Source organism: Verticillium nonalfalfae (genome assembly GCF_003724135.2).
Source record: "Verticillium nonalfalfae strain VnAa140/NRRL 66861 chromosome Unknown scaffold_239, whole genome shotgun sequence".
Lineage (NCBI taxonomy): Eukaryota > Fungi > Ascomycota > Sordariomycetes > Glomerellales > Plectosphaerellaceae > Verticillium > Verticillium nonalfalfae.
In genome coordinates, this window is record NW_021167464.1 from 1 (window position 1) to 22,190 (window position 22,190).

A 22,190-nucleotide genomic window follows, 5' to 3' on the forward strand; every position below is an offset into this window, starting at 1 on the left:
TTAGGGGATTCCCTAGGGTGGTGATCTTGGTAGGGGATCACCGATATGGTGATCACCGGGGCTAGGATTCACGGCTATCAGGAGCACGTGAATCACAGCTTACGTGATCGGTGAATCAGATGGGTATATCTGACTCACGTAGGGAGTAGTGATTTAGAGAGAGAGGATAAAATCACAGCACAAGACTTATATCACCTACCCTACGTATTCAGAGCTCTCAGTCACAGCCAAAGCAATGAATCATGGTTCACATAAGCAGTGAAGCCCTCTCAACAGTAAGACTTATATTTGTTATTACTATAAGAAAGGATTATATCTATAAGTCTGGAATATTTATCCTCATTTATCTCTTTATCCTACTTTCCATATATTAAATCAAGAGGTCACATACTGTTGAACCAATACTAGGGAACTCTCTAGGGCGGTGATCCCGTTAGGGGATCACCGATCCCGTGATCACCGTGGCCACGGATTCACAGCTCCCAAGAGCACGTGAATTACAGCTTACGTGATCGGTGGGTCGAATAGGTATATCTAACTCACGAGGGTAGCGATAATCCATAGAGATATCATCAATCACATCACAAGACTTATATCACCTACCCTACGTATTCAGAGCTCTCAGGCACAGCCAAAGTAATGAATCAGGGTTCACATAAGCAGTGAAGCCCGCTCAACACATACAATAATAAATTTTTTTATTCAAAATTATGATTCAAATCATATTATACTCCTCGTCACGAGTGTAGCGTCTCGTGCGCTAGTCGAGGCACTGTCGGGCTTGAGGGGTGACTCTCACGCCGCTGAGTCTCGTAGCTTCTGAGCTTCCAAAGAGCCTGAAGGCTTCGACTTCAATGCCTGTCGGCAATGAACATACCTGGTGTCTTTTCCATCGGCCTGTTCTTTCGAGGAGAGTCGGGTGGGTTTGGTACCCGTGACTGAACAGGCTTCCGTTTCGATAACATCCTTGGTTTGGATGATGGGGTTTTCAAAGGACGTTAGAGCCCTGGGAGTGTTCCGAACCGCAGACGTGATCCAAGTCTGCGGTTGCTCGATGTTTGTTTCGTTAAGCTCTGCGGATAGCGTAACGTGCCAAGCGAGGATGGTGTCTGCGACTCCAGGGTCCTGTGGGTGAGTGCGTAGCCAGTCGGGATTCTTGTCACTTTCGTGATGTCAGAATCATTGAGCTTACACTTCCTGATGACTCCTTAATGGATCATAGACGGGTCGTGGCTCGCTGTTCCTCGGGGACTCTCGGGGAGATCCTGTCATCTTTCTTTGGAGCCATAGGTCTGAGAGGCCCTTGAGGTGTTGCCTTTTTTGGCCCAGTTGTTGTTCGTTGGCCGAGCGGGCTATGTCGGGGCAGGACTGCTGGTGGCTGGCTGGCACGGTCCGCTGGTAGGGCTGGGGCCGTCCCAGGGGGCCATTTTGGCCCGTCAGGATTTGAGTGAGCGTTGAAGCGAGTCTCCTGCTGCAGTATCCCACAGCAGTCTTGTTGGCGTTGTTGTTGTTGATGTCGGGGAGGCTCTTAAGGTTCTGTTTGATGTTGGTTGCAAGAGTCCTTCCAATGTGGCGGAAGGAGTCCTGCAGGGCGTGGAGCTTGGTGATTTCGCTTAGCAAAAATCTTCTGGGCTGTCATGGCCACTGTCGCTTGCGAAGGGATCTCGGGAATGGCGTAGAAATCGGGCTCTCGTAGGGTTCGTGGCGGCTGTCTCAGGCGTGCTTGCTACTCTGCGTTTTCGAGGGGACTTCGTGTTGGATGACGGCATGCGTTCCGACGAGTCCCGAGCTGGGGTGCATTCATTGGCCAAGACAGCTACAGGCGGCCGCGGCCTCGGCGCGGGGTCTCCGGCCGGGGGAACCCCAATGCCTCAGAGGGCATCTAGGTGGGAATGCGAGAAATGAGCCTTGAACGTCTTTGGGATCACATGCCTGGGCGCACTAATACTATCGGTGAATGATGTGTCAGAGGGAGAGTTGCTACCAGACCTCGAAGTAGGTAGATAGATATAGATCTATCTACATTTCGTCTACATCGGAGATAGATTCGACCGGCCTGGACGTGATCATAGACAATATGCCCGCCACAAGGTAAGTTTGCCTCACCCTTCGATCAAATATGGCCCCAGACAGGTCTCGGCTGATATAGCTCCTCAAGGTACCGCTCTTCTTCATCCGTCAGGGTTTTACCGCCACCTCCAACCGCCTCGTCAAGCCTTGACACGCTGCTGCACCCAATAATGGGGCTCGTAACCCTCTTGTTGATCCAGGCAAGTGCCACGTGGGCCATCGGCCATTCATGTTTCTCGGCGAGCTCTGCCACCCGACCGATAATCTTGAGGTCAACTTCGGACGTACCATGTCCTCCGCTAATGAGATCAGACTCGGCAGAGGCTCTCGCCGTCGTTTTCGAAGGGGGCCGAGCGAGGTGTCCACGGCACAAAGGAGCCCAAGGAATGAGCCCCACGCCGGTTTCGTTGCAAAACCGAATCATCTCGCGCTCCTCCTCGCGATAAAGGAGATTGTACTGGTCTTGCATGCTGACGAATGTAGTCCAGCCGTTCTTCTCAGCGCAAAACTGAAGCTGGGCGAACTGGGTTGCCCACATGCTGCTCGCGCCGATGTAACGGACCTTACCTGATTGCACAAGGTCGTGGAGAGCTTTCAAGGTCTCCTCCATGGGGACCGAGCTGTCGAATCTATGGATTTGCAATAAATCAATATACGTAGTTCCAAGTCGCTTCAAGGAGGCTTCGACCTGGTTGAAGATTGCAGTGCGCGAGAGACCGAACTGGTTTTGGTAGTCCTTTGATCTACTAAACTCTGAGTAGAAGGCAAATTGTTGCTCCTCTGGATAGCTATTAGAGGGCGCAGCAGACGTCAATGATAAAACGTACCTGGGGTTTCTCCGACGGCAAAGTTGCATTTCGTGAGAATAACCAGCTTCTCGCGGGGGATATCATAGTGCTTGATTGCTTCACCAATGATCACCTCAGAGATTCCGTTGGAGTACGAGTTGGCTGTATCCCAGGTATTGAGGCCCCTGTCATAGGCTGCCTTGAGCAGTGGCAGCGCCTAGGATTCGAACGTCGCTTAGTAGCTGCAAAACGTGCTCCATTGGGAGCGCATGTACCTTTTCCTTCCCCAGCGCCCAGGGAACAGCCTGAGGATCACCAAAACCCATGCAGCCAAGAATGGGCACGGAAACACGAAGTCCGGATTTTCCAAGTTGACGATACTGCACTTTTGTGTCTTCCAAAGACTGCTTGAGTCGACTAGGGAGTTGGAGGGCAGCCATGTTGCGCGACAAGATGATGAAATTTGGTGTTAGGATGAAAGTGATGGAGGATACGAAATGAAGAACTGCTTGACCGACCGTATAGGTATATATACTTCTTTCGGCAAGCTACTTAGGTTGCAATGACAGACGCACGTAAACCACCGTCTAGTCATGGATGAAGTCGCTAGTGTCCAACCAACGCATTTGTAAGTGCGTCACCCCCGTTTCGACGCGTTGGACCTGTTGACGGGTAGTCGGACAACTGTCGAGCCCGATGAAAGTCCATCCAAGGTAGTGCAGTGGCTACCGCGCCGCAATTGTTGAGGGTAAGAAAAAGTGGCATTGAAGCGGGTTTGGGGGTGAGAAGTGTGTATTGAAAGTAGCATTACAACCCTCCTCAGCTCAATCAATGGTCTGTGTCAGATGCTGACCAGGACCTTGGGTCCGTTAGCGCCGGGGACTATGACTATGCGCAAGTACCGAACCAATCAAGTTAGCGAGTTTACGAGCGCTACGCATATGTCAAACTCTCTAACCCAACATACCCTTCGTCTCCTCCTGTTTGAGACCACGATTCCCTTTGGTTCTCCTCCCATATCCTCCTCCCGCTCCACGACCGTGAGATACCACATTGAGAGGATGGCAAGATCTCAGGTCGGACCACGCACCACCCCGAAAACCCGCAGCGTAACCTCGCGAGTCAAGACCGGCTGCGACACATGCAAGTAGGTGATCCCCACGGCGCCCCATGCGTCACCGTCTGACACGCATCTTGCAGAACTCGTCGAGTCAAATGTGATGAGCGCTGGCCATTCTGCTGGCGCTGCGCCTCCGCAGGCCTCAGTTGCAAAGGTTACGGCGTCTGGGGTGGTGGAGGCAATCCGGCGGAGCCTTTTGCCCAGTGTCTTACGCTGCGCCGTTCAAACAACCCTGGCCCTATGGGGTTTCTCAGAGGAGAAGACCCACAGGTGCTCGAGTGGTTCTTTCGGCGGATGATAAGCAAGCTTCAGGGCGTATTCCCGTTCCCGTTCTGGGCAACCCTTGTTCCCCAGGCCTGCTACGGTGAGCCTGTCATTCGAAGCTGTGTCCTGGCATTGAGTTCTGCGCACAGGAGGGCTGTCACCCGACAGTGCACAGTTGTGGGGAAGGAACTTGATGACCTGGATCCGGTGACGCTACGCCATTATAACGCGGCTATTGGCATGCTCAACGAAATCCAGTCAGACAATGGCAGGGCGTCGATCCGCGTGGCCCTGATAGCATGTCTTATGTTTGTGACACTTGAATACCTCCTGAAGCGGCACCAGCAAGGCCTGATGCATCTAAAACACGGCTTGCAAATTCTGAGAGATGATAGAAACAACAGCAGGCACGAGCCTGCCGACGAATGGCTTGCAGATGCGTTTTCGAGGCTGGATATACAGGCGAGGCTCCTGTCAAGCCTCATGATGGAGCCAGCGAATCTTCGAAATGAGGTCAACAACACCGTCACATCTGTGTGGACATCATTGCACCAAGCACGGACACGACTCGACCATCTTATGACGGAAGCGCTTCATCTGGACTCACAAAGCCGTATCGCCGAATCTTCAGCAAATGTCGGGCGCCTGTTCGAAGCCCTCGTTATACAGAAACGCCTTCAGCGAGATTTGTATGCCTGGTTGACAGCTTACCAAAAGTGGCAGGCAGACTGGCCATCGTTTTCACTCCAGGAACAACTCGCTCGACAGGTTCTCTTGGTCTATCACACAATGGCTGGCATCATTACCGCGGTGGCATTGAACCAGGGTGATGAGGCAAGATATGATGGACATACTTTGCAGTTCGCATCCATCGTCAGTCGTTCAAAGGGAATCTTCTCAGCGGCGCTGCCGTTCACAAATCGGCAGCGGTCCGCTGGTAATGAACCTAACACCGGGCAATTCAGTTTCAGTAGTGACTCTGGCCTTGTTCCTCCTTTGTTCTATACTTCTCTGAAATGCCGACATGCCAAGGTAAGAAGGGGCGCGTTGCATTTGCTTGCGACGAAGACTACCCAGGAAGGCATCTGGGATGGCTCGATGGCAGCCCCCATCGCCGCCGAGGTCATTCATCTCGAGGAGGCTGTGGGTGGAGATCCACAGAGAGTGTCAGATATCGAGGTCGAACTACCCTGTAGCCCTCAGACGACCCTGGTGCTCCGAGGCAGGCAGAAGTTGGATGATGGGACTTGCAAGGTATTTGAGAGGAGATATGACGGGAGAACTTGGTCATAAGTTGCAACAGACCATGCATTCTCTAAAGTCCCCTGTGTGATGGTACGTAGGGAAGCTTAGGGCATTATGAGTAACATGGTACGATATGCTGGTGGCTGGGATGTTGTCAGGACCCCTGCGGAGCCACCAAGGGCCTGCCAAGCTAAGGGGCTGGCTAGGGGCTAAGGGGCACGAGAACGTATATATAGGCTACGGAGGGCCCCCCTAAGCTACGGAGGGCCAGAATTCAGATATATTCCGACCCCCTACCTACGTTCTACTTACTGCGGACCACGTGCGGAAGACCTCTTCACTCTGCTCTAAACAACGCTCTGATAGATGTATATGGTAATAGAAAGCCGTGCTTCCAACAGACACATAACTTGGACTTTTGATTCTTACCAAATCGTTCTTTTCCCTTCGATTGAAAATGGTCAAGTGGTGCTTCTACTGGTATGCATCATGGGAAAGAGGTGTATCATGGAGTAGGAGTGCCATGTGCTCTCAAGTGGCGCCCTCCCGAATGATACGGCCTAACAGTTTCAATTTGGGGTAGGAGTGTAGTTTTGCTTCGCCATGACAAATCAAATAAGAGCCTGGAGAAGAAACTGGCGTTCCATGTATATAATTTTGCGTTTTGTGTCGTTCGCTTTGTCGTTCTCTCTTGCTGGCTACCTATGGTCGCGGGTGCGCTGATTAGGGGAGGCCTGTGTTACCGTCTTGAGGCTGACATATCCTGCACACGCATATCGGACATGTTTGGGTTGCCCGCCTATCCCCCTTTTCCTGGGCAGAACACACACTGCTATCGCAGGTAGCGAATTTAGGTTTTCTTATTTGCATTGAATCTTATCCCCGAATCCCCGAAGTTCGAATCGATTTTCGGTCTCCCGAGAAAGCAGACCCCGTGCACGTTTGGCTAGATCTGATGACCATCGGATCAAACAGCACCGCCCAGTCGCAGGATGCACCCATCCAGCGGATCGTGTCCATCCAGAAGGAAGCGCGAATGACCTTGAATAGTTTCAATCGAGCGCTAGTTCGCTACTAATGATAGTAGCCAGAAAATCCCAGATGAGCCTTCAGACCCACACATACACACAATGAGCATGCGTTTAACCTCGGGTTCATCATGTGTGAGAGATGTTGGTATTTGAACACAGTACACAATTTCGATCACATTTTTCGTTGCTCATCTCCAGCGCCGCGGAACCGCTTCAACAGGGGCGACTGGCCCCGCTGCAAAACACAAAACATACAACACCAGGGATTCGCCGGTGGTCACCCACCCGACTACTAGTCTAGCCCTCACTGATTTATCGATGGGAGAGCGGACGGGATCCCGAGTTTTCCAGTAGGTATGGTCGTATGTGCCTGGAGGGGTTTGGTCTGTGGTTCATGTTCGGTGTGCGGACGCCGTGGCAATGCTACGGCGGTGATGTTGTCATGCTAGTACACAGTCAAACATCGGGAACGAAAGACTGCCCTGCAGCCCAGGGAACTTTTTAGGTCATGTCTATCAATTCAATACGAAGAGGCTCGCAGGCGAAGGTATGTAGTGGTATGTTGGGAAACCAAGGCCTGCTTCACGACTCTAATACCGCAGAGGATGTCGTCTTGCTCCGGCTCTTCTTTTGAGGATGTTCCCACATTGGCCGTTTACAATTGGACAGGAAATGTCGAGTGGGTTTAGAGACTTTCGTATGCTGACATGAATGCAGAGTGTATCTGTTTTCCATGTTGGACCCAACCAAAACCATGATTGGCACAGCGATAAACGTCACATGAAATGTATTGTCTCAATGGCCTGCAACCACCAATGTCTCAACGACGAGGAGCTGCCGGCTATAACGTGCAATGTAGAGCTGGCCCCAGTCTCCAGGTTGGAGACTGAGCGTTTGTGTACTGGAAAGGCGACAATTTACATATGCCGACAGCCCACGACTCGAACCGGTGTTGATCATGTATACGAAGGGGCAGCTCCAACGACCATGTACCACTCACTTTTCGTGAATATGCACGACTGTTGGTCCCCGTCCTTGCTGTCTTACTCTCAAGCACGTTTAGCTTTTGTGTAAGATCAGCCGACATCCGACTTGTCAGACGTCTCAGCCCTACGAGTTGGCTACGGACAGGCGACCTGATGGACCTGGACGGGCCGTCATTGAGATGCTGCCACAGAAAGCACACTGGCTGCCGTCAATTAAACTTGCCGGCTTGACACCTCGAACAAAAAAAGAACAAATTCCCAGGTCAAAGATTCAGGAAGAAAAAAACGAAAGGTAGCGTCTTGCAGCCAGGATGAACACCATCCACGAGCTCGCTTCATGGACCCATGAAGTCGAGTGTTTGTTGACAAAACATCCATTTCCGGCCGACAAACCCCGCAGCAACACTGGTACGCCAAGGCGGACTGCGGTCGGCACCGTGTAGTCTGAGGCCGCAAACGGACGTACCAAGAGAAGGCACGGCGATTTCGCCTGACTTTCCTTTGTTGGCACCCGGCGCTGGACCCGATCCCTCCCTCTGCTCCCTTGCTAGGGGTCACGACGGCGGGGGGCAACGACCTGCGGTCCGAGAAGATGTGCTGGTGAAACAGGCGGCTCCCCCCCACCGCATGTCTCACACGGGACCGCAGCCGGTAAGGCGAACGGCAAGAAAGAAGCAGCGGGCCCCCGGAAATTACGGCGAGACAGAGGAAACCCTGAATCGAGTTCTGTCTCTTTTCTTTCCAGGTCCTGATGCTCAGCGTACTGGCGCTAAGGGAGCAAAAGAAAAAGGTGGCAGGGGCTCATTGTGCAATCGATGGTCAACCACCCTCCTCGGGACTTCATTGGCTAGATCCCCAAGGCGGAGGGGGCCAGAAGCCCAAGCTTCAGGAAAGGCCGGCTGCTGGCCAAGGAACGGAGGTGTGTGGTGTGGGCGAGGGATTTACAAGATCTGGTCGCGCCTTGTGGCTGGAGATGGTGGTGGTCGAGATAGATCGGTCGATTCAAAGCTCGTATCCGCAGAACAACGTCCGGTGTGCAGAGTGCATGACGCAAAGTGACGGTAACCAGGCGACGATGGGCTGCGGGAGGGCCAACATGGTGTGGGATCAGTCAGCGTACACGATTCTTGGGTAGGTGGGCAGTGGTAGCGGGGTCAGCGAGAGAGGAGTCGTAGTTGGTGGTATCAGTGGATGAGTGGTGAGGGCTGAGGGCTGAGGGGCCAGAGTCAACAGAGCCTCTTCGATCGACTGGATGGATGATGTCTTGGAGAGAGGGGAAGTCTCCCGAGGCGACCTATGTGGTCCTCCCAACCCCAACGAGCGGAGCGGCCTCGTGTAGATCGAGGCGCGAACTGGGATGAGGCCGGTGCGGCGGATGGTGGGTCTCGGCAGAGGAGCTAAGCGATCACGACGAGAGCGACAGGGGCCGTGAGTCGACGCCTGGTGGTGGTGCCGCTTTTAAAAAGAGCTGTCTTTGATCGAGTTATAGTTGACGAGAACTCAGAAACCAAAGCCATAAAGCATCCACCCTCCAGCCCATGGCAAGAAGCATGCCCTAAAGCAGCAACGAATACTGGCCGAGCGTGTGGAGTGGCTGGTGCAAAAATAAAGCGGGTGGGAGGGCGCTAAAATCGGTGGCTAGTTTAGCGTGTCAAGTCCCAAGCGGACAGCAAGAGGCCATGGTCCATCCGCCGGCGCCCGCCCAACGCGCGCCGCCAACCCCCCAACAATCGCTGTCGTCTTTCCGGTTGTCAACATGCCGCCATCAACACCGAACGACAATACCACCTCCATCCATCACTCCATCCTCCCACGCTTCTACCAACCCCCGCCCCTTCACCTGGCATCCCGACCCCGCGATCCGGATTTCAAGCTACCAGGCCATGACGTCGTACACCGACCGAAACGATGCCCCCCCCAAATTCTCCTTCGTAAAGGACGAGCACAAGCATGGCCCGACCACCAAATCGCCTCTAAGGACAAGCTTGTTTTCAGAGTTTGTGCTATTTGGTCCAGGACCGCCATCGCCCTAAGTGGACTGTGGGAGATGGTGCCCCTTGCTGCCCGCATGACGCTGTGCTACCCGGGCGACTGCACCTCACCAGCACTGGCACTGGCGCCATCGTCAACACGAGCTTTTCTTCACCCGCTCCCCATCCCCCCCCTTGCCCTGAGGCTGTAAGTTCGTGCTCTCCGTCATCCAACATCAACCCCGGCCAGCGATCAGCGACGGCAGAGAACATGGGGGAGAAGCCAGCTGACCATGCGGTCGAGCCTCTCTGCCTGCTTGCTGGTCCACAACCAAGCAGAACTCAGGTTCGAGCCCTGGCGCCTCCCGCGGTGGTCTTACAGCCATCCAATACCCACTTGCATGATAAAGCATGGCAGTCAACCCGCCCGTCTCACGCTTCCCCACTGGAACATGAGAGGGAGAAGGGATGTGGTCAGCCAGGTTTGCACCATCGCAGCCAGAACAAGCGTGCTGCTGTCCCTCGCTGTCCTTTGCTGTCCCTGACAGTTCGCCTTGCTTTTCTGACCAAAGCAGGGGGGTTCTGGGCTTCTAGGGCTGCCACGTCCAGAAAAAAAGAGGCCCCTTGTCGCTGGGCTGACTTGACATGCATGTCTCGGTTTTTTGCCAACACGGCGCCAGGCACAGGCAACCTGGCGGACGTGTTTACTGTTTTCCCACCCTTGACAGCAGTTCATCGTGATGCGAAGACTACTTTTCTGTAAACCAAAGAGAAGAGTGGACTATGCACAGACGATTCCGACCTCGACCTCGATTTCGCCCCGCTCGTGTGCTGAAAAGGTGGTCCGTTGGGATACATAGTCCTTGCTCCAGTCGACAGTCGATCCCGAAGATCGCGACTAGCAGGGCAACCCCTGGGGAACAACTCATAGTGGCCCGACTCGGGTCTACGGCCACAAGTTGGGCTGGCACTGACTCTGACACTGACAACATCCGGGGCGTCAACGTGGCGTGGGGTTCAACACAACAATATGCCTTGTTGCCCTCGCTCGCCGAGCGCCATCCGCTCAACGTTGTACGGCCTGAGATGCATCCTCGAATCTTGTGGGAGCCGGTTGTACGCCCCGACTGCCACCGAAGGGGCGGTCGTCAAGGGAGCAATGCCGCAACAGTCCTCGCAAGTCGATTGGCCTGGCGACACAACCCAAAAGCAACATTTTTCTCACCCCAAGGAAAGCTCTAAGACCTAGTACAGCGCCAAGAACTCAGACACGAGGTCTACCCTCCTTTGCTGTACGCCGTAGCGGCCCTCGCTGCCCCTTCTCAGAAAGAGGCGTTTCTTCTGTCGACTTCGCTTTTCCGCAGGATGAGCAGCATTGACTTTCCGGCTACTCAGGGACCGGGCGCACTAGCTGCCCCCTGCGACCACTGGTCCCGAAGCCCATGATGATGTCCTGACGGAGCGCCCTTTACCAGGACGGCGGCTTCCTCCACCCTACGGATCACGCCAACCCCTCGCCGACCTCCGATATCGACATCAACATTCGTTCGTCTGGCCCCTTGGTCTTGCCTTCGATGATTCTTGGACCACATCGCAGCCAATCATGCTGGCTACCCTCGCCTCTGTCGATTGTCGGAAAGACATGTATTCGTCTGTGCTCTCCCATCTACTCAACTCTTGACCGAGAGCGGTCTGGATTAGGGCATAGACATGAAGCCATGCACGCCGGCCATGCCGTCTACGTATGCCATGCTGCCCATGATTGGACCACTTAATTGCATGTCGTCGTGATAGGGCCTTCCCAACCCCCTGTCACCTGTCGTCTGCGTTGTCTTACCAACCTTGGCCAACCTCGTCTGTTGCTCGCCCTTTGACCTGCGTTCAGCGCCACAGTGACCGTTCGCCTGCCCTTTGCCGGTTTCCCTGGGTACCTTACCCAGGGAATCCTGACGCCTTATCACCAAACCTGGTGATCTCAGACGAAGAAGCACGGCTGGACGTGGGCTTTGTCCGGAAAAAGCACAAACTATGTCCAGGTCCGCCCCTGTTGCCCATGGCATCCCCACCCCCCGCGACTTACACCCACGTCGTGTCACACCCCTTGGCAGGTGTACCATGTCTTGGTAGCCCTTGGCCTCATCCACAGACTGTGACGACTCGGACTCGAGACCCATCCACCTAGCTGCGTCCATGGAAAAGTGGTCATCGGCATCGACTAATGCATGCGCTTGTGGGGATCGGAGGCTAAATGGCCAGCGCGGTCGGCAAGAGCTGGGCCATGGCACATCATCACACCTTTTCTTCGTGGGATGGGCGTACTGTCTGCCTGTCTGATGCAAGCAGGGAGCATGGCGTTCAGCCCTCGGAAGGAGATATAAGCTTACCGGCCATCCTCCCCCTTTCCCTGACAACGTTCTCACCAGCCTCTCTCAAGTCTACCTCTGCCAACCTCCCCGTCCGCCTCGCTGCTCCCAAGTAACTCCTTCGCTAAGGTTACTTAAGAACCCTCGTTCGATCGGTGCTATCCCACAGAACCCCCCTCGTCCACAAGACAGAAAACCCACTCGTTCTCCTCCCCAAACTCAAGATGAAGTTCTCCCTCGCCGTCTTGGCCCTGGCTGGCGTTGTCGCCGCCGGCGACTATCCCGCTCCTGACCCCCCGGTCTATGAGCCTCCTGCTGAGTCTCACCCCGTTTATGAGCCTCCCAAGGAGTCGTACCCTCCCGTCGAGCCTCCCAAGGAGTCTCACCCGGTCTACGAGCCTCCTGTCGAGTCTCATCCCGTCTATGAGCCTCCCAAAGAGTCCCACCCCGTCTATGAGCCTCCCAAGGAGTCCCACCCCGTCTACGAGCCTCCCAAGGAGTCCCACCCCGTCTACGAGCCTCCCAAAGAGTCGTACTCCCCTCCTCCCCCTCACGAGTACCCTCCCCCCGAGCATGTCACGGTCACTACCGAATACGAGATCACGATCACTTCGCTCTGCCCCACCACCGAGACCATCACCGAGCACGGCACAACCTACTACAACACGTGAGTTCAGCTGCTGAACGGTACTGCTCGATGCTTGACCACTAACACAACTCAAGGTACACGACTACCGACACGATCGTGACCAAGGTCTACACGACCCTGTATGAGACCGTCAAGAAGCCTGACGTGACCCACGTTGAGAAGGCCACCGACTACATCACCAAGACCATCGAGAAGCCTGTCACCGAGACCAAGTACATTGACGGGCACACCACTGTCATCACGTAAGTCTGCACCCATCACGGGTAACACTGTCGACTTCAGCTGACCCGAAGTAGCCACATTGAGACTCAGATCGTCACCGAGCACGTGCCTGTCACCAAGGTCCACGAAGTTCCTGGCCCTGATGTCACCTCCATCGACAAAGAGGTCGAGTACCAGACCAAGACGATTGAGGTCCCCGTTTACCAGACCTCCGTCATTGACGGCAAGACGGTTGTCCAGACGTAAGTGACGCAAACCACACAAATGGCACAAATGCAATATTAACACTTTTCCTCCATTAGTCACTACAAGACGGAAGTCATCACGACGCACGTCCCCGTCACGCACATCAAGACGGTTCAGAAGCCTGATGTCACCAAGACTGCCGAGGCGGTCATCTACACAACTATCCAGGGCGAGCAGGCCGTGACCGTCACTCACTACGAGGAGGGTGAGACGATTCACATCCAGCCCACCGAGGTTGTCCACCCCGAGCCCAGCACCTTCACCGAGGTTGTTGTCCCTCCCCCTACGACCGTCTCTGAGCCCGCCGTCACCGTCCCCGCCACGACTGCGCCCGAGACCGTCCCCACGGCCGCTGCTCAAGCCAACCAGGCTCCCGTGATTGCCATGGTGGCCGGTATCGCTGGTGCCATTGCTCTCCTCTAAGAGCTCTCTCCCTTGACCTTTTTATCTTCTTCTTCTTCAATGTCCCTATTTTCACTTCTCTATCCACTTGTGGATTTCGTCCCTTCACAGACGATAATTGTAATACTGGTGTTGGGGAAGTAGGTCTTTGTCACGATACGCCGGACTCTTTTTTATGACCAACTCGGGAGCCTCTACGGCGCAAATGGAAACGGGATCAGGAAAACATACCACACTCATTAGACACAGTGGGCTGTGCGCTGCAGCGCTGCAGCGCCCACCACGCGGAACACGGCGCTTGGAAACAACGGAGGGGGAACGGAGGCCCGTGGGCGCGGGCTTGGGGGATGTCGTGTTCATATCTTTCCGTACATGATTAGAGACCATCGTAGGACGATGGGCCTCCATGGCCGGGTCAGCCCGGTCGATGGAGGGTTAAGTAGTCTTAATGATAAGTCGATCGTCGCATTCCGTTTCTACCGTGCTGTGCTGTGCATGCGTCGGTGCTGGACTTCTGCCTCGTCGGCTGGTGTTCTCTATCTGCCTCTATGCTCATGCAAGTTGACTTGCGTGAGATGTGGCGCTGTTGACGAATGAAGTGCGCGGTAGCAGTTGATGCATGTATATTGTATACTGGCTGAAGCCTCAGTTGAGATTGGGTGGAATTTGAAAACCACGGGAACCAGCATAAGCTGGGACAATATGAAGAGGTATAGTGGGCGTACAGGTGACGACAGGCTCGTGTCTTGTGGAGTGTGGCCTACCGTAGTGAGTCACTTTGCAGATGGGCCATGGCGAAATGTGTAGTGTTGCAAGTATCTCGTAGTGCGAAGCACGCATGAGAATGACCGTGGTATGCATCGCTATGGTGTGGTACGACAGACGTGTCTACAGTTTCAGAAGAGACGAAGAGTCGTAGCCACGGGTGTGGCCATGTTCATGTTCACAAACTCGAAAGACGCGATAAAAGCAGTCAAAGCGCACAAAATTAGTTGCAATGGGTATTCTAACGCTTCATCTACATACATACATTCCATCCATGGTCAAACCCTGCTATGCAAAGACCCAGAACCACCTCAGAGCTTGCTCGCCCTCTCCTCCTCCACGAGCGCACCGCTCATCAGGGCTGGTGGCGCGCTCCTCCCAATGACAAGCTCCCTGCCTCCCTTGGTCCCCCACCACGCGACGCCAATCGCCGCTCGCTCAACATCCAGCTCTCCGCTGACGAGAACCTCGACGAACCGCTCCCGCACGAGCTTGCGCATGGCGGGGTCGGCAATCTCGGCCATCGTCCTGGCCGTGACGGTCATCCACTCCTCGACGAGAGGCAGCGGCAGGAACGGCAGGGCGTCGATGAGGGTCACGACAAGCGAGCTCTGTTCCGAGTGCGGTTGCGGCGGCTGGCTCTCGTTGTCCTCGGTCTGGGCGAGGGCGTCCGGGGTCGGAGGTAGAGGCTCGACGCCGGCGCTTAGGGCGCGGAAGCGGACCATCTCGAGCAATGTCTCGGAGAGATAGGGGTCTGTGGCAGAGATGGGATAGGGTGGCGAAACGATTTGCATGATAGTCTTGAAGGCAACGCGGAACTGTCGGGTGGAGATATGAGAGGGGAACGAGGCGAAGAGGGTGTCTACGTAAAACGGCACAACCTTGACGGTCATTGGACCGTTGTGAGGGCAGGCGAGGGCGGACAGGATGGCGCTGTGGGCGGACTCGAAGATCTCCAGAGATAGCGATGTCGGCGGGCCAGTGTGAGTGAGGTAGGTTGTTGCGGGCTGGACGATGAGCTCGTCGCAGGCCTCGGTGGGGATATTCAGAGGCAGATGCTCGGCAACGTTGAGGTAGAAAAGGTCGAGAGATCGGTGCACTGGGTGGTACAGTGAGTGACTCCGTACGGCATTGGGACTGGTGGGCTTGATGCCCGCCAGGAAGGCAACCGCAGCCTCAGGATATCTGACCAGTGTGTCAAGAGATGTGAGGTAGGTAAAGGAGTAAACCTGGAACGAGCTGTTGTTGTCCCTGGAGCCAATGAAGAAAAGATCGCGTAGCGTTCGCAGTGTTCTGGTGGCCAGTTCCGGAGCAACCTCTCGGCTCCTCAGAGATGGATCCAGCAGGCTCCGCGCCACAATGGCTTGCAACGTCGTCACCGTCGCGTAGAGCATCTTTTTAAAAGTCTGCCACAGCACCGGCACGGTGACTTGCGAAGCCTCGGTAGTATAGCGCATTGACTCGTCGAGAGAGTCGATACTCGACAGCCGCGTGGCTTGCCATTGGTGTCTGATGCGATGACTGAATTCCATCAGCGCCGTGTGTGCGGCCAGAACAACGGCTGGGTCCGTCGCTTGTTCCACGGCAAAGGCAGCCAGTCTCGACAGCGGACCCATGCCCCCCATGATCGGTTTCGACTCGAGAGCCTGCAGCGCGGCATACGAGGGAGAAGTTGGCGCCCAATGTATTTGGGAGCCAACATCCTGGATATCATTATTGATGGCAGCCAGAAAGTCGCCGTTCTGGAACCCCTCCTCGGCAACCATCGCCTGCACGGCAAGTGGCAGAAGCGCATCGTAGTTGATCAGGCTTCTGCGTGTTTCCGACAAGAGTGGGAACGCGTAGTTCAGCGCTAGAACAATTGAACCTGTGGCCATCGGCCCTTCAATTGTCGCCGTCTCCATTGCCAGATTCGCCGCAGTGACTACAGCCTGCTCAAGTGTGCTGCGCAATCCATTCGACAAGGACCGCCGGTCATTGCCCTCCATGCCCATGAGCACACCAGTGAGGACCAGGAGATGTTGCCATCTGTGCGAGCGGTCATCAGCACCCTTTGCGACGGCCCTCGCCCACACCTCGGACGTGAGCCCGCCGCTCTGTCTCTGGCCCTGATGCGTGGTGGGGTCAAGCTCGTGGTCACGAACGCGGAGAGCCGCGGTATTGTAGATGCTGATGATACGGAGGCTCGTCCGGAGTCCATCTCGTCGGTGCCATATCGCGGGTGCGATGAGGAGTTGCGAGGTGAGAACGCCGAGGTTCAGCGGATTGGAGAGCGTGGTGAGGAGGTTCGTAGTCGATCCGACTATCTGGTTTGTCTTGTGGTCGTCGTGAACGTTCCGGTACAGTTGCAACACTGTGTTGAGGAGGCGGTCTGCCGGCATGTTGGGCTCACGCAGTATGATGACTCGGCGCGATGTACTTGTTCGGTTCCTGGGCGAGGGGGATGCGTCTTTGGAGATGGAAGATGGTGGTCGCCAGGTCGCCGGACCACAAGTGACGTTCTCTGGGCGAGCCGTCCGTACCGAGGCAGGTGATGGAGCCTAACGCGACCCCCTAAGCTTGCCGAACAACACCCCAGGTGTCGCTTTCGTTCAGCCCACCCCTCCTTCCACGCCCACCTTACTGCACCCGCCACCCACCGTCTTGCGACAGCATTGTCCTTCAATCACCCTTTCGTCTATCGCGAGCCTCGCAACTCAGCATGCCATGAACGGTCTCGTCGCTCGGCAAAGTCTCGACCAAAGCAGGAGCGCCATACCACCGCCATTATGTCGCTTCGCGCGGAGAATTACCCGCCAGATAACTACCAAACCCCCCCGTTTCCGTCCATCTCCTTCCAATTGATGGACCTGACGAAGGACCATCGCTGGAGCCTGTATTACATCGGCGACATCTGGCGCTTCACCGTGCTGTGGACTCTGATCATCTACGGGGTTGTGCATCTCGCTTCTGCCTTTATCGCCTTGGCCATGCAGGGCGGAAAGAAGCGCTCGCTGATGTACCTCTGGGTAGCTCCCATTGTCTACGTCGCCGCAGCGCTGATTCAAGGCCTCCTCGCTGGAAGTGTAGTGGGATTGGTGTATGTTGAGCATTATCTACTGCCTGACGTGGTATTCTCTTTGCTGACTGGCGACGACTCGCAGGCTCGGGGCTGTGTACAATGCCGGCTACTTCTCCATGTCGACCTGGGTCCCTGTCCTCTGGGGTGTCATCAACGTCCTCGTCCTCATCGTCTCCTCCTTCTCCATACAAGGCGGCTTGTGAAGACTTCTACGAAGCATAGTTGATGTTCGTCGATGTGGCAGGGATTGTCTCGGCGGGCACCGATACCTCAACCTTTTTGATGACGCGCGCCGGGTTACCCGCAACGACAACGTGATCCGGAACGTCCTTGGTCACGACACTGCCAGCACCGACCGTCACACCCCGGCCAATGGTCACACCCGGCAGTACAATGCAGTTGCCGCCGAACCAGCAGTCGTCGCCGATGGTGATGGGCTTGCCGCTCTCGGGACCCTGCGTGCCGTTGCGGAGGGTCGGGTCCAGCGGGTGGGTTCCGCTGAAGAAAGAGCAGTTGGGCCCGATGAGCGTGCGCGAGCCGATGGAGATGAGGCAGGTGTCTATCCAGGTGCTGTTCACGTTGACATAAACGTTCCGTCCAAGCCTATGAGCAAGCGTCAGCAGTACGCCATGCGGATAATAGGGAGAGACAGCTTCACTTGACGTTGTGACCGTAATCCATCCGAATCGGAGAGTCGATCCAGGGCCAGTCCTGAAGGAGCATGTCATCTTCTTCCTGGCTCATGGCTTGCGGAGGAAGAGGTGTCTCGTCACAGTTGAGGCTGTCAGGTCGTCAGCGACAAATTATCGAGCCACAAGGCGGAACCGGTGGGGGGGGGGGGGGGGGGGGGGGGCGTGGGTGGTACTCTTTCCACAGCTCAACGAGCTCCCTGCGGCTCACATCACTAGCCGCGTTCAGTCTCTGGTACACCTTGCGGCACCGTTGGCGATCGGCTATGAGATCAGGCGAGAAGGCATAGTAGAGCTCGCCATTTGCCATGCGACGCCTGTTTTCCTCTCGGTCGATTGTGCGGATATCCATGTTAGGGGGCGTCGAGATTCACGATACCGCAGATCAATGCACTTTTTTTTCTTCTTGATTGGTACAAATTGTCGCTTCCGATTTTGTCGTGGCAAGATACTTATGCGGCGAGTCCTTCCGTCTGGAAGTAAACACGACGAAAAGCTAGGGCAATGATACCTTGCTGTGAGGTTGTCGTTGGAAGATCAGTAGCGGAAGACAAGAGGGGCTCCAAGCTGCAGTCTGTTTCTGAGGCTCTACAATTACGTCAGAGCCGCCCGAGACACGCCCTAGATCCTAAGGAACGTTGCTGTATTTCTGACCCCACAGCGCCTTGAAGCCCCTGAACGGCCCGTGCCCCGCGGTGCAGCCCCTCGCTGGTTGAACCATGCTGTCGGTGAACCCCTGACCTTCAGCACACCTCGGTGAAGACTCTGATGTGTGTCGAGTGAAACCTCGCCATCGCCAGTCATTTCGATTCGCCATCAACCACTCGGCATGAGCACTTGTTGTTAGGGAATGGCTTGATGATTGAATCGCTTTCTATATACCTAGCGTTGAAAACGAAAAGTCGGTTGGCGCTTCCTTCACATTGTCCACGGCGCAACGCAACGGATTGGTAGACCATTGTTCTTGAGAACAATTGCCACGCCAGCGCGAGGCGCAACATTCACGATGGCCGGCTTTGAGCATCTGTAAGTGAGAACATGTTCATAATCAGGCATCTTATCATGGAAACTTTCCTGGTTCTCTGGCAGTTGTAAATCGCTGTCTGCCACTGCTGTTATCTCCCTCTGCCATTCCCACCTCACATACACCACATCACGTATTTCCCTCTACCTGCCACCGCGTTCATGATCATGCCCGTCCGCAGCACAGTCAACGTATGCACCAAGCCCTTCATGCCAGCCGACAGCATTACCTACCTAGGCCTCACCCACAGCGGGGCCTACGCCCGTCCGTCCACGGCCAAGACTGACACCCAACCCAGCGGCTCGCCCTCGTCCTCGGCCTCCTCAGACGACCTGTCCACCGGCCCCACGGGCGCCGAGTACTTTCCGCACCGCGCAAAGTCCCTCTCGGGCATCGCCCTGCGCGCCTTCCTCCTCGGCGCAGCCCTGTCCGTGTCGGCGCTCGGCGCCGTCGTGCTGCCGGCCCCCTACTGGCGCCTCCCCTTCTTCACAGCCGCCCTCTCGCTCTTCCACTTTCTCGAGTTCTGGACGACAGCCGCCTACAACACGCCCGAGGCCGACGTCAAGGCCTTCCTCCTGACCGCCAACTGGCCCGCCTACGCCATCGCCCACGCCGTCGCCGTCGCCGAGTGCGCCCTGACCTCCCTCCTGCTGCCGTCGCGCACCTGGGCCGCGGCGCTGCCCGCCCTGCCGCGCACGGCGCTGCTCGCCGCCGGCTTCGCCCTCGTGGCCGTGGGCCAGGTCGTGCGCACGGCGGCCATGATCACGGCGGGCCGCAGCTTCAACCACACGGTGCAGCACCGCCGCGCCGCGTCGCACGCGCTCGTCACGTCCGGCGTCTACGCCTGGTTCCGCCACCCGAGCTATTTCGGCTTCTTCTGGTGGGCCGTCGGCACGCAGCTCGTGCTCGGCAACGTGCTGTCGCTCGCCGGCTACGCGTTTGTCCTGTGGAAGTTCTTCTCCGGACGCATCCGCCACGAGGAGGAGCTGCTTGTTCGGTTCTTTGGGAGGGAGTATGAGGAATACCGACGTAGGGTCGGCACCAGGATGCCGTTCTGCGGGTGAGGGGAAGCCTATTTCTTTTTGTCTCAAGGTGGACGTGTGAGGGCTGATGTATGTATCTGCTGGACGTGTACAGAACGAGCGTTACATAGAGTAATTGGAGGGTGGCGGAGGCGTAGGCTGGTAGGTGGCATGTGTGAATAGAATGGAACGAGGAACATGGTCAATTCACTTCTGGGCAAGCAAACACCTGCTCTTGTCTATTCAAATCTATATTTTGGTCGCGATTGTCGAGTCCCCTCGTTGTTCACAATGTCCCCGGCGTCGTGAGCGCCATCTGCCGCGACACGCTCCCGTACTTGGCCTGCCACGCGTAAAAGTACATGAGTGCCGCAAACGGCTGGCCCAGGATGGTGAAGGATATCCAAAAGATGCAGTTGCCAATCATACGGCCCGTCGGCGTCTTCATCTTCTCGAGTGGCGTCGTGATGGCGATAAGCGGCAGCTGCAGCAACATGCCGAGGAATGCGACACCTAACTCTGTCAGCATGTGTTTGTTTCCCCGGAGTCCATGACAAACCAGACGTACCAATTATGTTGTGGGTCGGGACGCCGACGAGCACCTCGTGCAGCACGGCCGAGAGGAAAAAGACGGCGACGCTCGCGACAAAGGGGCTCCACCCGCGCCCGACCATGGGCGAGTAGATGTGGCGGCGGAAGTACTGCGAGACGGGCTTGTTCCACGTGCGCCAGTAGGTGCCGAGGCTGGGGCTGTTCCACCAGTCGTCGTAGAAAGACCTGTCACCGAAGCGCATGACCTCGGCGAGGGCATTGAGGAACGACTGGAACAGGGCGAAGAAGCCGGCCAGCCAGATGACGAGGGAAATGGTCGACAGCTTCATGAGGCGCTCCATAATGTTGGTAATGTCAAGAGAGGCAATCTTGTCGAGCGAGTTGAGAAGAACGGGCGCAGCATACTGCGCGCTTGCAAACCAGATGAAGACACTCAGACAAAAGACCTCGCCCAGGCGTTTGGCGACGAAAATCCACCGAATCTTCTCGGTGCGTGGGTAGGCGGGCTGGTAGACGAGGGTTGGCGCCCACCAGAAGTACACGAGGTTGCTCATCGTGATGTTCTCGGGGTAAGGGCACTTTTGGTAGATCTCGGGCATGGCGTCGAGCTCACCCTTAACGGGATGGAGATAGGCGTGGCGGAGGTCGCGGTTGGTGAAGGCGTACGAGGACGTCTTGAGCCAGACGATGACGGCGTGGAGCTCGGTCAGAGTGCCGATCAGGGGATGGTAAATGTTGAAGTAAACAACGAGCGTCGTGACCGCCAGGGCGAGCGTGATGTTGAGGGCGTGCGCCCAGGCGACGATCTTCCATGTCGACTTGAACCTGGCGCTTTGGTCATGGGTCGGACTCGCACTGCCGTCTTTGGTCCTGACGCGAGAGCCGCGCGCTTGGTGTGCGGCAACAAGTTCAATGAGATAGGCGGCGAAGAGATGGCATGGAATGAGAAAGTAGAGGCCCAGGCCAAGAAGGATGTCAGACCTGCGAAAGTCATGACAGTGGAGACATATCAAGACGCCATACTGAGAAAGACGTTAGATCGAGGCAGTCAAGAGTACGCATGGGCGGCGGAGAAACAGTACCTTTTGCAGGTTTTCAATCATCAAACGTAGGTTTCCCACGACTGGACATGAAGTGTCAGCATGTCAATCTCTTACATGAGTTGCCTTGACGTGGGGACACGGATGGAAGATGGGGCGAGTCATACCCAGCACGATGACCATGAGGTTCCTGAACCCAAGGAAACTAGGAGCGGCAGTGGAGTCGTGGCTCAGTGTTGAAGGGCGTAGCTGAGAGTGCACGGCGACGACATGGCGATACTTTTTCTGGAGTGCCTTTCTCAACTCATCCGCGGTGGCCTTGGTGACGTCGGCTGGGGTCTCGGATGTCGTGCCGTTGCTTTTCTGATTCTGCAGAGGGACGGGTCGGCGGGTGGGCTGAGAGGCAGCCGAGCTGTCACTGTCCAGGCTGGTGACGGTCGCCGAGTTCATGACGGGCGATATCAATCCCATCAATTGAATGACGGCCTGGAACGAATTGATCAAAGGCAAACGATTTCTGTCGGACCTCGAAAGAGGCACAGAGAGAGAGAGAGCGAAAAAGGGGCGAAACAATAAGGGGACCAAGGACAACGACTTTTTCTAAAAAATAAGGATGTTAGGCCAAGGGAGATCCAGGAACCTATATGGGCGGTTGAAGCCGAATCAGTGGCGGAAGGGGGG

General features: G+C 55.8%; 7 protein-coding genes across 7 annotated transcripts; 3 read left to right on the top strand and 4 right to left on the bottom strand.

Moving 5' to 3' along the window:
- Positions 1-2,113: 2,113 nt before the first annotated feature.
- Positions 2,114-3,298, bottom strand: D7B24_004272 (uncharacterized protein; the record flags this gene model as incomplete). Its single annotated transcript, XM_028638444.1, has 3 exons — positions 2,114-2,850; positions 2,898-3,075; positions 3,134-3,298. The coding sequence occupies 3 exons, from the start codon at positions 3,296-3,298 to the stop codon at positions 2,114-2,116; spliced, it is 1,080 nt and encodes a 359-aa protein (XP_028490278.1).
- Positions 3,299-12,061: 8,763 nt separating this feature from the next.
- D7B24_004273 (uncharacterized protein) lies at positions 12,062-13,377 on the top strand (the record flags this gene model as incomplete). Its single annotated transcript, XM_028638445.1, has 4 exons — positions 12,062-12,504; positions 12,561-12,728; positions 12,783-12,950; positions 13,011-13,377. 4 exons carry the CDS (start codon positions 12,062-12,064, stop codon positions 13,375-13,377), a joined length of 1,146 nt encoding a protein of 381 aa, XP_028490279.1.
- A 1,055-nt stretch (positions 13,378-14,432) lies between these two features.
- On the bottom strand, positions 14,433-16,502 carry D7B24_004274 (uncharacterized protein; the record flags this gene model as incomplete). The annotated part of the gene is made up of 1 exon (XM_028638446.1): positions 14,433-16,502. The coding sequence occupies one exon, from the start codon at positions 16,500-16,502 to the stop codon at positions 14,433-14,435; it is 2,070 nt and encodes a 689-aa protein (XP_028490280.1).
- A 387-nt stretch (positions 16,503-16,889) lies between these two features.
- Positions 16,890-17,385, top strand: D7B24_004275 (uncharacterized protein; the record flags this gene model as incomplete). The annotated part of the gene is made up of 2 exons (XM_028638447.1): positions 16,890-17,200; positions 17,265-17,385. The coding sequence occupies 2 exons, from the start codon at positions 16,890-16,892 to the stop codon at positions 17,383-17,385; spliced, it is 432 nt and encodes a 143-aa protein (XP_028490281.1).
- A 6-nt stretch (positions 17,386-17,391) lies between these two features.
- On the bottom strand, positions 17,392-18,223 carry D7B24_004276 (uncharacterized protein; the record flags this gene model as incomplete). The annotated part of the gene is made up of 3 exons (XM_028638448.1): positions 17,392-17,785; positions 17,841-17,963; positions 18,048-18,223. 3 exons carry the CDS (start codon positions 18,221-18,223, stop codon positions 17,392-17,394), a joined length of 693 nt encoding a protein of 230 aa, XP_028490282.1.
- An 833-nt stretch (positions 18,224-19,056) lies between these two features.
- Positions 19,057-19,959, top strand: D7B24_004277 (uncharacterized protein; the record flags this gene model as incomplete). The annotated part of the gene is made up of 1 exon (XM_028638449.1): positions 19,057-19,959. The coding sequence occupies one exon, from the start codon at positions 19,057-19,059 to the stop codon at positions 19,957-19,959; it is 903 nt and encodes a 300-aa protein (XP_028490283.1).
- A 244-nt stretch (positions 19,960-20,203) lies between these two features.
- D7B24_004278 (uncharacterized protein) lies at positions 20,204-21,959 on the bottom strand (the record flags this gene model as incomplete). The annotated part of the gene is made up of 4 exons (XM_028638450.1): positions 20,204-20,430; positions 20,486-21,491; positions 21,552-21,592; positions 21,677-21,959. The coding sequence occupies 4 exons, from the start codon at positions 21,957-21,959 to the stop codon at positions 20,204-20,206; spliced, it is 1,557 nt and encodes a 518-aa protein (XP_028490284.1).
- Between the last annotated feature and the right edge of the window lie 231 nt (positions 21,960-22,190).